We start from the raw sequence: 12832 nt of genomic DNA on the forward strand, positions 1-12832 counted from the left end.
ATTTTTTCAATCTAAACTGGATTTTAATAACTTACTATAGGTGATGTGTGAATTCTATTTAGTTTATTTGTTTTGAAATTAGATAGCTATTAATTTGGATTGTCATTCGGAGATGAATTTCAAAATGGAGATCAATTAACATCTAAATTGAATTTAAATATAAAAATTTACCGTTAAAAATTATTGGATTCTATGTCTCTGACGCAAGATAATTGGCGAAAGAATTGTCCAAATTGACCTTTGAAGGTCTTAAGGGCATTTTCGTCCAATTTTTTTTTTCAAAATACCTCAAATGATATTAACCCGTAGTTAATGGACCTAAAATAATATTTTCAAAGTTTACGGACCTAAAATAATACTTTGGCAAAATTCGTGGACTTAAAAAGATGTTCCCTCTTATATTTATATACAACTTCTCTATATATACACATGGACTTTACCCCATTAATATGCATCTAGTATGCCAAAATATAAAGTTAAAACACTGGCACTTTCTAAATAGTAGTACTACTATACTTTATATATAAAACCCGTGTCATTTAGTATATGTCACAACAAATCACTGTAATTTTAGTACTATGAGTTTTGGAGATTAGCTAAGCATATATATTCATGTGAATTTGGACATCAAACAGCTGGAATTTTAGTACTACTACCTACGAGTCTCTTTGGAGATTAGCCAATCATATTCAAGTGAGTTTTGGACATCAATAACTGGTTTTCTGGTTCACTTCGAAAACGATTAAAATAGATTGTGACATAAGTACTACTCCATATTCTTAATCAGTTCAATTTGTTTATTACGTCTTGGACTGGTAACTGCTACTTAATGCTACTGTTTTATCTTCTAAAAAAATCAAATTAATTAATAAGATCCTCGACTATTCATTTGCTTAACATCAGATCAGCGTATAATTTTTTCATTTAAGATATTCAATATTCATATTCAAATATATCATGTGCTTCCTTCAATTAAATAGTACTCCAAAAAAATTTGTTTAGCTATTTAGTTTACTACTACTAACTAAGCTCCCTTATTCTAAGGGTGCATCAAATAGATTAATTTGCGTTTGTTAGAGTTTCATTAGTAACCACCAATTAAAGTGACATTTGTCTTTTATAATCAGACCAGATGCCAAGTGAAGGAGCTTAATTAATTTGGGTTTTGTTGTTGATTTGTTATGAGGGAGATGAGATGGGCAAATTTCGATCACTGAAAATGGTTGATCAGCTTTATCATATTGCTTGTGTATTGTTCAATCATCATTCATTTTTGTATTATGGATGTACTTTTTGTACATACCTATGCTGTTTGGAAGTCAAAATGAGACAATGTACATGAATAGTAACTCTGCTTGTGCTTTGCACGATGGTGTGTAAGAGAAAGGGACTTAAACCTAATACTACTACATGAATAAACTAAACACAGACAAATGCTAGAAAATAATGTACTTCACTTTGCACATGAATCAAACATGTTCATTTTTACTGTATATATGATGAGCATTATCACACATTTTAAAACCACTTATAGCCACTGAGTATATACATGTTATGAATTCAAGAATGAAATCTAGCTAGTAAAAGGCCAAAAGGAATAAATAATTTCTTGAATTGATGAAACAGAAGAAAAGATCAATTTTCACAGCTTTGGGCATGTGCTCTAAAGAGAAAAAAGATAACACATGAACTCAGCTTTTGATCCCAATTTTTGTGTTGTAAAAAAACCCAAAAAGAGTATTGGCTGGACCCTATCTCCACTTATAAAGAATTCAAAAGTTGGAACCATTCAATTCAAATTGCAGATATATCTGAGATTTTATGCTGAATGCAAGACAGCAACACAGTCCTTAGTTCCCTCACACCATATATCATCTATTCTGAACCACTTCCCATTTTCTTTGAGTAGAATATTTTTTTATTAAAATATAGTAAAAGGGTGTACAAACATTGTAGACACACAAATTAAACGATCATGGTACTGTTATATATGGCACTTGATGATTTTGAATGCAAGTTGTGAAGTGAAAGAAAAATGTTAATCATTTTTAACCAAGAAAGATAGAATAAGCCATCAAGAGTTTATCATTATATCCCAACTAGTGGATACTATTAATTTTCTTTATGGCCAATAATTACAAGCATATACGTGACCATCGTTCAACCCCAATACCAATAAAATAAATTACCTTTCCAACTCACAATTTTCTCTTAGAAAGAAATGGGGAGGGAGCCTCCAACTCCAAATGCAATGCTTTTATTCTTCTTTATTATTGCATTGTGCTTGAATCATAATATGCAAACATTTTTACTCAAATTAGGCCCAGTCCATTATCTAGCCCAATATACTTCATCAGTTTAAAATGGGCCCCAATTATGAGGCCCAACTACATGCACTCCACTAAAAAATCTCTCCCATAGCCACAACCAACTCAGAAATCCATATGGCGTCCATAGGAAGTCTCCACTTCCTACCGCCCTCGTCGTTTCCCGCCATAAAACCAGTCTCCGACTGCGCTGCTATCCTGCGCCAGACCTCCGTTTTCATACGCACCCCACCGCAGAGGAAAACTCCTTCCGTTATTCGGAAAGCTATCCAATCTCAGAGTCACAAAAATTGCGTCTATCCCGATCCCATCCCTGAATTCGCAGCTGCCGTAAGTCCAAACATTGCTCTATCTCTCTCTCTCGATAAATAATTTTATCGTAGATTGCATTTTTTTCATTTTCTCATTTTCAATTTGAGTGCTATTTTTGTAACTGAATGCGTTCGATTGGGGGAAATAATAGGAGTCGGAGAAGTTCAAAGCTGAATTGCTGAAGGAACTGTCGAAGCAAAGAGAAACCTTCGGAAACGATCTTCGTATGGTTGTCGATGTTTGTGCAGAGGTAAATTTGTGGCATTTCTGAGATTTTTTTTTTGCGATTATTGTTGAATTTCGATGTGAAACTATGCAATAGTCTTAATTATGAAGTTTTAGGATTAAATCATCACTATTAATTACTACTCCACTTGATTAGTGTATTTTGAAATCCTAGCTAATGCTGCATTAAACTGGCAGCAATATGGCAATAGTGTGTGTGTTGTGTTGCTGCCTTTTTCTGTATTGCTTGAGTGTATAATCTTTGTTTCTTAGCAAATTTTGGTGTATAAGGCGACGAGTATTTTTTTTTTTTTTTTTTGTGCTACCTAGTCTGCATTAGAAGATCATGTGAAATCAGAGAAGGTGTTTGTATTCCTTAACTTGGAAAAAGGCTGATTTCATCTTTATTTTATGTTAATGCATTTGATTCTATACTTTGATGCTTTGTGTCAAATTAGGGCCAATAAAAACAGTATAAGCTATCGTTTGTTGATTGTCTGAAGTCAGTGTGCTTATCATGTTATCAGATATTCAGTGAATTCCTACATAAGGATTATGGAGGACCTGGAACATTATTGATTGAGCCTTTCACAGATATGATGTTGGCAATCAAGGATAGAAAACTGGCTGGAGCAGCATTGGCTGCTCGAGCCTCGTTGCTGTGGGCACAGAGCTATGTTGATCGTGATTGGGAAGATTGGAACTCCAAACAGCACAAATGAGTTTGCAAATCTTCCCCATTTATACCATTTTTTGGTACATGATGTTTGGTTAGTTGAAAATGCAAAAAACCGTGAATCGGGATGTTGAAATTGTTCGCTACTTAAACTGTACTAGTCAAGAAAGAGGCTCTACTTCAACAGTATCTTTTAACTATACAAAGGGATTATTGCTCCACAATTGTTTTAAGGTTTCAAGATTTCATCATTGACGGCGTCTGCAGAAATGTGTCCTTGTCATCTTATGTGGATTATTACTTTAGCTTCCGAACTCAGAAATGCTCTGTAGAGATGGTTGCCATGATTTGAGTCGTCCTGCAGCAGGATTTGTCGACCCTGATCTTTGTTTGTGTCTGTCGGATCTTCTTCCCTGAAAAAGTATCAATGTACAAAAGTTATGGATGGAAAAATAAGAATCTAGTTGATTCATGTTATCGTGTTTTCTTATCTACCCATGTCAAAAAATGAGGAATGCTATCGTGTCCAACTTTTTTTTATTGGTAGCTTATATACTTTGCTTTGATATATTGCAGAAGTGGACAAGTTCAAGAATCAAGATTACCTGATTGTTCTTGGACATTGAAGATGCTCTCGCCTCGTGCTCAGAATTGGTAGCATCCTTATCTAAATTTGCCTCTGTGTTTTGATCTGAATCCGACTGGTTTCTCTTGCTCCGTGCGTGCTTCTTTGCTCTGATCACTTTCACAACCTCTGCAACAAAAATCTTGCCACATTTAGGAAAAGAGACTAGACTTCAAAATTTTCGAAAACTATGTAGAAAGCAAGAAAAAACCAACCTTGAGTAGTGACGAGCCGGTAAGCTCTGCCCAATACTAGAGTATCAGTCGGGCGGAGAAGCTTAACACGCGTATACCTAACGGTCCTCTGCTCATCTGAACCCTCATCGGGGGATGGTAGAGGGATTATGAGAGACACGTAGTGGCCCGGGTTGGTCTTCATTACTTCACTGGCTGGGATTGGCCAGTACATCCTCTCCTGCTTCCCACTAGGATGTTGTATCACCAATGCTGCTGCATCTACTGCTTGGCAATTCCCCATCGCCCTTTCTCAGTTTGCAATGTTTGTGAGCAAGTATGAAGAGATAGAGAGATAAGGGAGAGAAGCTAGGAAGTGACAGAAGGAAGAGGCCCCTTTCTTAGCACCCACCACTCTTCAAATATGGTTTTTGCTCAAATTCTAAACCCTTCATAGGTGACTTATATATGCGACTTTATACTTGATAGAATTTAAAATTTGTAGTATAATGCTTTAATTATTGTTATTATAGTACATGCTATAATGATCATAAGCGCCGGCAATGATTTTAATTAAGATTCTTGCAAGGCCGCCACGTGGCTGGCCGTGAACGGTGGTGATCGGTCTTAAAGGGGGTTCCTTGGTTTTGGTCAAGAATCAAGATTCAGATTTAGGTGAATACTCATTGATTTAATAAATCTAGATTATTTTTGAGGGATCAGTTTCTTTCTTGGCTTCATCAACATTAGTCGTAGTCAAAGAAATGACTCTCTTTGAAGCCCACTCGCTTTATTTTAATTTAATTTTTATCGCCTTTGCAAATGGAGGAAATACTAAATTATTTAGCTGAAAACATGGTGTTGACAAATTGGATTGTATTTAAAGAGATGGGTTTTTTTTTACATTAGTTTACAACCGGCCTAATAGTTGTGTTCTATACGTATGTTTATTTTGTTTTTTCAAATAATTAATGCTGATTTCCCATAATAAAATCTTAGTTCTAGACATTGGAAACAACTAAGTCAACTCTTTGATGTACTGTTTTCACTACCCACCTAACTTAAAATGAAAATGCATTGATGTGATTTAAACTCGTTATTTTTTATTTTTAAAATACTGAAAAATATACGTAAGAGATAAATACTAGTACTCCTAGTAGTTACAAGTTGTTGGGATGTCCATACAAATATTGGGGCTCAACTACTCATTGAAATAACATCAATTTTATACAACCAAATATAAAGTGCATTTGTATTATGTCAAATTTGTGTATGATCTTATTCAGCTTTCAGGTATTACCGTATAGTTTGTGCTAATAAGTTTATTGATAATTGATCAAATTCGAGATAGTAGTATAATTTTAAATTGGGGAGTATTAATTTGATTTATATTATTTGAGCCAATTATTAAAAAAGACATACACTTAGCTGTCCAAATGTAGGCCAATAACAGCAACATCTAGTGGTATATGCACTGCATAATTGTTAATTCAGATTTCAATACTTTCACAATTATCATTGCCTACCGATAGCTTTTCCCATTTTATTTCCTTTAAAGTCTGTAATATTAACATGAATTAAACATTAAAGTGAGATCTGTGATAAGCTAAAAAGTGGGATCTATAATCCGTATATAGATTTTTGAGAAGATGCTCTACTAAAATATTAAACATAATTAAAAGATTTTCACTTTATTAACATGCTCCATTAATACTCCTTTTTATGTGTGGAATAATTATTTAAAGAGTTGATGTTAATATATAATTTGCCTATATTGTGGAGAATAAACTCTGATGTCGGCCACCAATCTCAGTTAATTCCTCTTTCCGTTTTTAGGTAATTAAGCCCTAATTCCAGTACTTAAGAGAGCTTAAACGCAAAGCAAAACCTCTGCAGTTGTCATAATTGGGATTAACTATAAAGAGTACTCTTTTATTATTTGAGTTCACATAAAGTCTACAGCTTCGAAATTTACAAATAACTATATGTTTATTGTCTGTGTTAACTAATCGAGATATATTTTAATCATCTATTCATTTATTTGTTCTTTTTTTTAGAAGTTGAAACTTCGTATATGCGGCCCAAACTATAAATTATTACTACAACGCTTATGGTTGCAATTGCAAACTTAAAAATATTAGTAGTATTATACATGTAGTTATACGTTGAAAAAAAAGGTTAAGATGGTAGCGTACAAAAATGTACTAGTTTAATTTACTAATGTTTATTATCCTTGGTATATTAATTAATACACAATCCTTATCTAATTAGTACTCCTTTTGTTCCATTAAAGTTTTTAATGAATTTTTTCTAAAATAGAAATAACATTATCTTTATTTTTTTCCCCTCTTACTATACATTCTCTTTATTAACCTACAAAACAACACTACATAAAATCTCGTACTGAAAAGCAAACGTTTCATATTTATTGGAATAGAAAGAGTATTTAAAAATCGGTATAACAATTAGCCCCCAGCTTTGTACCAAACGCTAAAATGAATCCTGTTATTTTTGCTGAGTATCAACTCATCACCTATAAGATTTAATGGGGTCAAATTTAACGTTATATTTATAAGGTTTTATATTTTGAACATTTTTTTTTTATTTCAGACGCAATATCCATAGTGGATATAATTTTGAAAAAAAATACTTACAATTTATAGAGAAAAGTCTAGAGTTTTTTAATAATAATCCAAATTCATGAATATTTTTCTATCATGATTCATAAGTCAATTTATTTTTAGTATATAGGACTATTCTCACAGACAGTGACGACATATCAATGTATATATAATTAATCTTCAACTATTTTGTCTTCAACTAGCAAATAGTTGAAATCCAAGAAAGGAGTATCAAATTAAGAGATATCTTCGACTATTCTCACAGACACAAAACATATAGAATTGATCTCTGAATATTCTCTACACATACATAGAATTATGGATCACTATTATTTATGTAATTGAAGGTCATAACTCATACTGTTGAGATACAATTTCTCACACTTTTAGTGAGATTGCATGTTACCATTTAAATTCCTCAAAGTAGTATGTGTATACATATATTGGTTTGTGTGTGCTAGCCACATGTGTGAACAATTACTCTTAACAAATAAATTGGATGAATACTGAATATGTAAGCCATGTGGGATGTTGGGATCTCACTTCCAAAAACATTAAATGGTGAATTTGACTATCTATGGTCCAAACATGGCCTTAATTGGGACAACAAACATTTGATATTCAATGAAATATTCTTAATTTCTTTTGGCCATAAAATTTTTTATTAAATGCTGAGAGCCTCATTTTTCTAACTGTTGGGGACACAATTATAAATTGTAGGGGGGTTCCCCCCAAAAAAACTCTTATGTTTACTTTTCATTAAGAGAATATGATGTGATAAACTCTACTCAAAAGACATCGATGAGATTCGAATATGAGGCATGTGTACTCAAGATCTCACAAACTAATTTTGTTCAATGGATATAGGGAAAACATAATTTGTTAGGACCTGTTTGTTTGTTAGTTAGTGGAATTAAAAAAAAAACATTAAAATTATGGTTTGTAACTTGCACCTAACAAATGGAGGTTGATGGCTATTTTGAGATGGGTTTTCAAAGTAGCTTTCTTTACATTCTCTCTCTTTTTGTTCGGAAATCATATTAATTAGTTCAGTATATCTCAATGAATGCCCAAACACAAAACATTAATAAATTCAAATTGTTTGTTTACGACAAAGTAGATGACAAGAAGTTTGGTATCATGTGGATTTGTTGAAAAGAAAAAATTATGTGTATTTGGACTAAGTAAAAACATGGTTTTATTTTCTTTCCGATACGTGACGTACAATAATACCAATATATATTTATTTAAATTGCTTTCTGTTAACTTTTTATAAATATCTTAGTTTCTCAACTCTATCTAATTAATTCAATGAAATTGCAAATGGAATTTTTAAAAAGGTATAACCATAATCAAGAAAGTGACATCATACCAAACTTTATAAATACCAATATGGCAATACATATATATCTAATGTATATATGTATGAAAAAGTTGTTGATGCATTTATGTGGAATTAATTGGTTATTTTTATGAAAATTATAGTTAAAACTTGAAATGTAATGTATGCATACCTAATTATAATCAAATATCCAAATTATCACAAAATTATATAGTAAAAATTTCCAAAATAATTGTAGTCCCCCTCCCATTTCATATCATGGCTTCCAATGGTAAATATATACATGTAAACAGTAAATAATTTGAACTTATAAAAATAAAATAATCACTACTATTTTTTGCCGTAAACTACCCATGCATATGCCAAGAAATATATAAAAATACAGTATGTTTTTGTTTCTTGCTGATGAGAAAAATCAATATTTAAACTAATCCATAAAGAATCTAACTTTAATTATGTGGATCATCTCTCGCGTGACATAGAATAATTGAAAAATTATTGGAAAGAGACTTAGGTCCATTAATTAAGTTAAATTATATAAAAATCGTATATGTTCATGGAATTCTTCTTCGATTTCTTTTGACCAAGTGATGATTATATCTGATATAGTAAGAAAAATTATGTAACCATTACTTTGTAATCATTGTGTTAGTGGTCAACTAGCAGGTGACAAGCTCGAGAAAGAGATCCAAAACTCAATCATTATCCCAAGTAAACAAATTTTATGAACCACACCCATGCATATTGTATTCAAACTCACATATATCAAAATATAAATAGTATAATGCATTTAGGAGGGTTTTACACACTTCATTAGCCCTTTTCTTTCTACATCTATTGTATGTGATGACAAATATTGAAATGATCACTCTAAGCAAACTTGATAAGACAACAACACGAACCTATCCACATGTCGTATGTTGCGATAGACACAAGCTCATGTTGAAAACATAGTCCATCAACCACATTTGCAAAAGCGTAAAAAAGCATGGGAACAACACGACACCTCTTTTTGAACTTTTCACCCTACTTACCGACTCATAAAGCACCATTCCACATTGACAACAATGGCTTCTAGAGGCCAAATAGGCACCACAAACTTTTACACTCGAGTATATCGTACAAATAACATTGATATATATATAGTATTATTGCCTTGTAAACTTGTAGTGGCCAATTATCGGGGAACGAATCCATCGCTACATTTTCAGTCATGTAATACAAATAACCATAATATAATTGTAATTACAAAATGAAAATTGAACGGCCAAACATCTTTATCACTTTTTCGATGCGTGACATTGATATTCCAATTACATGTAGATGATAAAGTGATTTTGAGGAACCAAAGTAATGGTTAGGCAAGGGACATGACTATCAACATAACTAATTGAGAGATGACACGTGGACACTCTGTTTCCTTGCCTGCTAAATGACGAGGATGATTTAATGGAATTTTTGTTATTTGCCTAATGTAGCCATAACGTCACTTTCAAGCAACAAGTTGGTGTCGTTGTCATTGATTCGCCCCATTCTAATCAATTATTGCATGCTTGGCCTTGGATAATTTGGATTTGGATCTGGATCAAGAGAAACTATTGTATAGTAGTAATAATTTGAATACAACTCTGTTTCAATCTTCACTCAGAATTTCAAATCTAAACCAATATTTCCATGGCATATATGTGACTAACTATATTACTAGTAATTACAATTTCAAATATACAATTTGACCCAATAAATCGTGACTTATCAATTATTGGGCCAAACCATCTCCCCACGGCCCATGATCCCATTAAACTGAATAAATTTCCCTTGCAAAAACTTAAGATTTGGCTGATATGCATTTGGGCCAAAGCCCACTTATTTGGGTTTCCACAAAGGTTGGGCTTGGGCCCGAATTATCCCACGGCCTTTAAAGTCCCGATTTAGAAACCAAAAAATAAGCACTTGAACACAGTTGAGTTCAAGAAACTAAAATCAGCAGCAATGTAAAAGCTTCAAAACTGCTGGCACAAATTTGAACAAAAATCTGGAAAGATGAATTAACCTAACATCAGTAATTTTGTGAGATTTCCCCCTCAATACCAAGAGTTTTGCTTGGGCGAGCATGGCCAAGGACAGTCAGCCCGTTTACTAATGAGGAACGAGAGCTATCTCGTTTGAGTTTGAGCTAATGAGAGAGATTTTATGCACAATTAATTGCAATGACTGTTGATTTGGGACAAACAAGTACGACAAAATCTTTTTAAGTAAAATCTAATGTATCAGAGATTATAATTTACTCATCCAATGAGGTGTTACAAGTGAAGGTGACCATCTTACCTCATATGTCATGCTCTCTCTCTTCATTAAGTTCAGAGAAACTACCTCCACGAAATTTTTGCTAATTTCTTCATTGACCGCCATAGCGAGATTGCAATCTCTTCTTCTCAAACTCGACCTGAATGGAACGATATGTGGGATAAGAGAGGTGAATGGCATGTAGCATAAAACAACCAAAAAGGCGTTCCCAAAATCAAGATTTAAACATATTCCAAAGCTCCTTACCACTTTTCGCACACGTTCATTGGCAGCAGGGGTTCCTCCGCTAACTGATTCAGGGAGATAAGGGCTGCTAACTCTGACCTCGTTCATAACAACAATCGTGCTTTTATCCCAGCGAACAGGGAGCCTGGATGCATAAAAACAACATTACTATTTTGCGAAGAAACAGGTTGATAGGAAAAGTAGAAGAGTGTGATAGGCGCGAAGTTGATGGTGACTATATGACAAAAGGGTGCCAAGATACGATCTCGCAGGTTGTGTTTGCAGAGATCAACATGGACTATATAAGGGGGAAGTGTGCACATGTCCGTATGTCCAAAGGAAAACAAAGAATACATATCTGTAATAGAATTTCATTTGATTTCTCGAAACCACACAAAAATCTCTCTAAATGATAAAAATAAGATTTTCTTCTATCAGCAGATACTACAAGTCTGCAAACAGATCCTGGTTGTTTATACTTGGCATAAAGATCAGAGAAATTCACTCGTCTGCATTCAATCAGCCGGATTTGAGTGAACCGCAAGAAGATTCATCTATAGTTAACAGACCAGAGCTGATTTCATCCAGAATTTCTCATTATACCCTCACCACCCCAGCTAATATTGTGTTCCTTCTTTATACATATTCAAATAGGTCCTCATGACCTACAGTCTCGGCACACTTTCCCTATTTCCCAAATAACTATTGCTAAGGAAGATCACAAGGGAACCAACATGAAGAAACAGTTAACATCTTAGATCAACTAGCGACTCATCTCAATCAAATACATGTTTGTCGACGCCCATGTAAATACCAAATTGTAGCTACGTCAAATTACATTAGCCGAGAAAACATATTAAACCACAAATCAGAGAATTCAACGTAATCATAACCAATAGCATATATCAAATGTGCTTACATGGAACTGTGTCATTCATAAACAGTGTGTGCAAATCAATAGTATAACAGAATTTTGGGATACCATTCCAACCAAAAATAACAACATTGGTCAAGAAAAGGGTAATGAAATCAACTGAAGAAACACAGCAAATCAAAAGTCAAAAAATGAGGGAAAAAGGGCACATTACGTTTTGGACAAAGCATCAAAAAGACTTTGAGCTTGTGGTGTAACTCCCACACCAATCCTCTCTGCCTCAGCCTCAGCTTGTCTACAATCACCCACAAAAAAATAAACTAAAAAATAACCAAAAACAACATCAAAATTAAAAACCCCCAAATCATTGCACAACAAGACCTAAAAATCTCCAAAATTCAAGAAAATCACAAAACCTGCATACCAAGAAACTGAATTAAAAAATTCACCTAATAGCAGACTCTTCTTTGGACTGAAGAGTATTGAGATCGAGAAAACACTTGTTTACATCAAGGGGGTCTTCACCTTGCCCTAAAAAAGTGAATTCTTTAATGTAATTAGCCTTGAGCAACCTAATATTCCTCTTTGGGCCTGCCCCAGATTTTGATTCCTCTTGTAATCACAAAGTTAAAGAACTTTGGCAAGGCAAAAATCTAACGATAGAAATAAAAAAAATGTACAGATGAATAAATAGATTGGATCTCTTGCAAGGATATGAAGGATGAGGAGATTAGAAGGGCGGTCAAAGGAGATGACTTGGGACTGGAATTCTTCGCCGAGAGTCGTTTTGATTGAAAGTAGGCATCCAATTGCAAATTCGTCGCCTTGACCTTGAGCTTCCATTGCTGCACGACTGGTTATTTTGCAATGATTTTGGAGATTTAATTCTTTATGGTGGTTTTGAAAGAAGTGAAAAGCGCTCTTATGTTGTAGCGACACTATAGTTAATATCAGTGGGAATATTTGTAACATCAAATAACAATCAACAACGATAAAATACAACTCAATTGTTATTATTCTTCTCCTCCGTTTAAATTATTATTGATTAAATGAAACTATTTGCCACTTCACCCCAGGCGCGTGTCCTGCTAGACCGGGATAGGTCCTCCGTGGAGGGCGGCCCTCTAC

General features: G+C 33.7%; 3 protein-coding genes across 6 annotated transcripts; 1 reads left to right on the forward strand and 2 right to left on the reverse strand.

Moving 5' to 3' along the window:
- The first annotated feature begins 1332 nt into the window (after positions 1 to 1332).
- LOC125206786 (protein PLASTID REDOX INSENSITIVE 2, chloroplastic-like) lies at positions 1333 to 4017 on the forward strand. The gene is made up of 4 exons (XM_048106010.1): positions 1333 to 1372; positions 2422 to 2657; positions 2791 to 2889; positions 3392 to 4017. Exons 1-4 carry the CDS (start codon positions 1333 to 1335, stop codon positions 3584 to 3586), a joined length of 570 nt encoding a protein of 189 aa, XP_047961967.1. The 3' UTR covers positions 3587 to 4017.
- LOC125203556 lies at positions 3699 to 4865 on the reverse strand. The gene is made up of 3 exons (XM_048101934.1): positions 4381 to 4865; positions 4146 to 4294; positions 3699 to 3953 (listed from the first exon to the last, which is right to left on the reverse strand). Exons 1-3 carry the CDS (start codon positions 4640 to 4642, stop codon positions 3843 to 3845), a joined length of 522 nt encoding a protein of 173 aa, XP_047957891.1. The 5' UTR covers positions 4643 to 4865; the 3' UTR covers positions 3699 to 3842.
- Positions 4866 to 9554: 4689 nt separating this feature from the next.
- On the reverse strand, positions 9555 to 12608 carry LOC125203472. Of its 4 annotated transcripts, none has more exons than XM_048101819.1 (6): positions 12421 to 12603; positions 12154 to 12319; positions 11919 to 11999; positions 10852 to 10975; positions 10627 to 10744; positions 9555 to 9881 (listed from the first exon to the last, which is right to left on the reverse strand). In XM_048101819.1, the coding sequence occupies exons 1-5, from the start codon at positions 12545 to 12547 to the stop codon at positions 10697 to 10699; spliced, it is 546 nt and encodes a 181-aa protein (XP_047957776.1). In that variant the 5' UTR covers positions 12548 to 12603; the 3' UTR covers positions 9555 to 9881; positions 10627 to 10696. The 4 variants fall into 4 exon arrangements, with proteins under 4 accessions (XP_047957776.1, XP_047957777.1, XP_047957778.1 ...); XM_048101820.1 differs by having other exon boundaries at positions 9555 to 9896; XM_048101821.1 differs by lacking the exon at positions 9555 to 9881 and adding an exon at positions 10267 to 10333.
- Positions 12609 to 12832: the final 224 nt, after the last annotated feature.

The sequence above is a fragment of the Salvia hispanica genome, chromosome 2 (genome assembly GCF_023119035.1).
Source record: "Salvia hispanica cultivar TCC Black 2014 chromosome 2, UniMelb_Shisp_WGS_1.0, whole genome shotgun sequence".
Taxonomy (NCBI): domain Eukaryota; kingdom Viridiplantae; phylum Streptophyta; class Magnoliopsida; order Lamiales; family Lamiaceae; genus Salvia; species Salvia hispanica.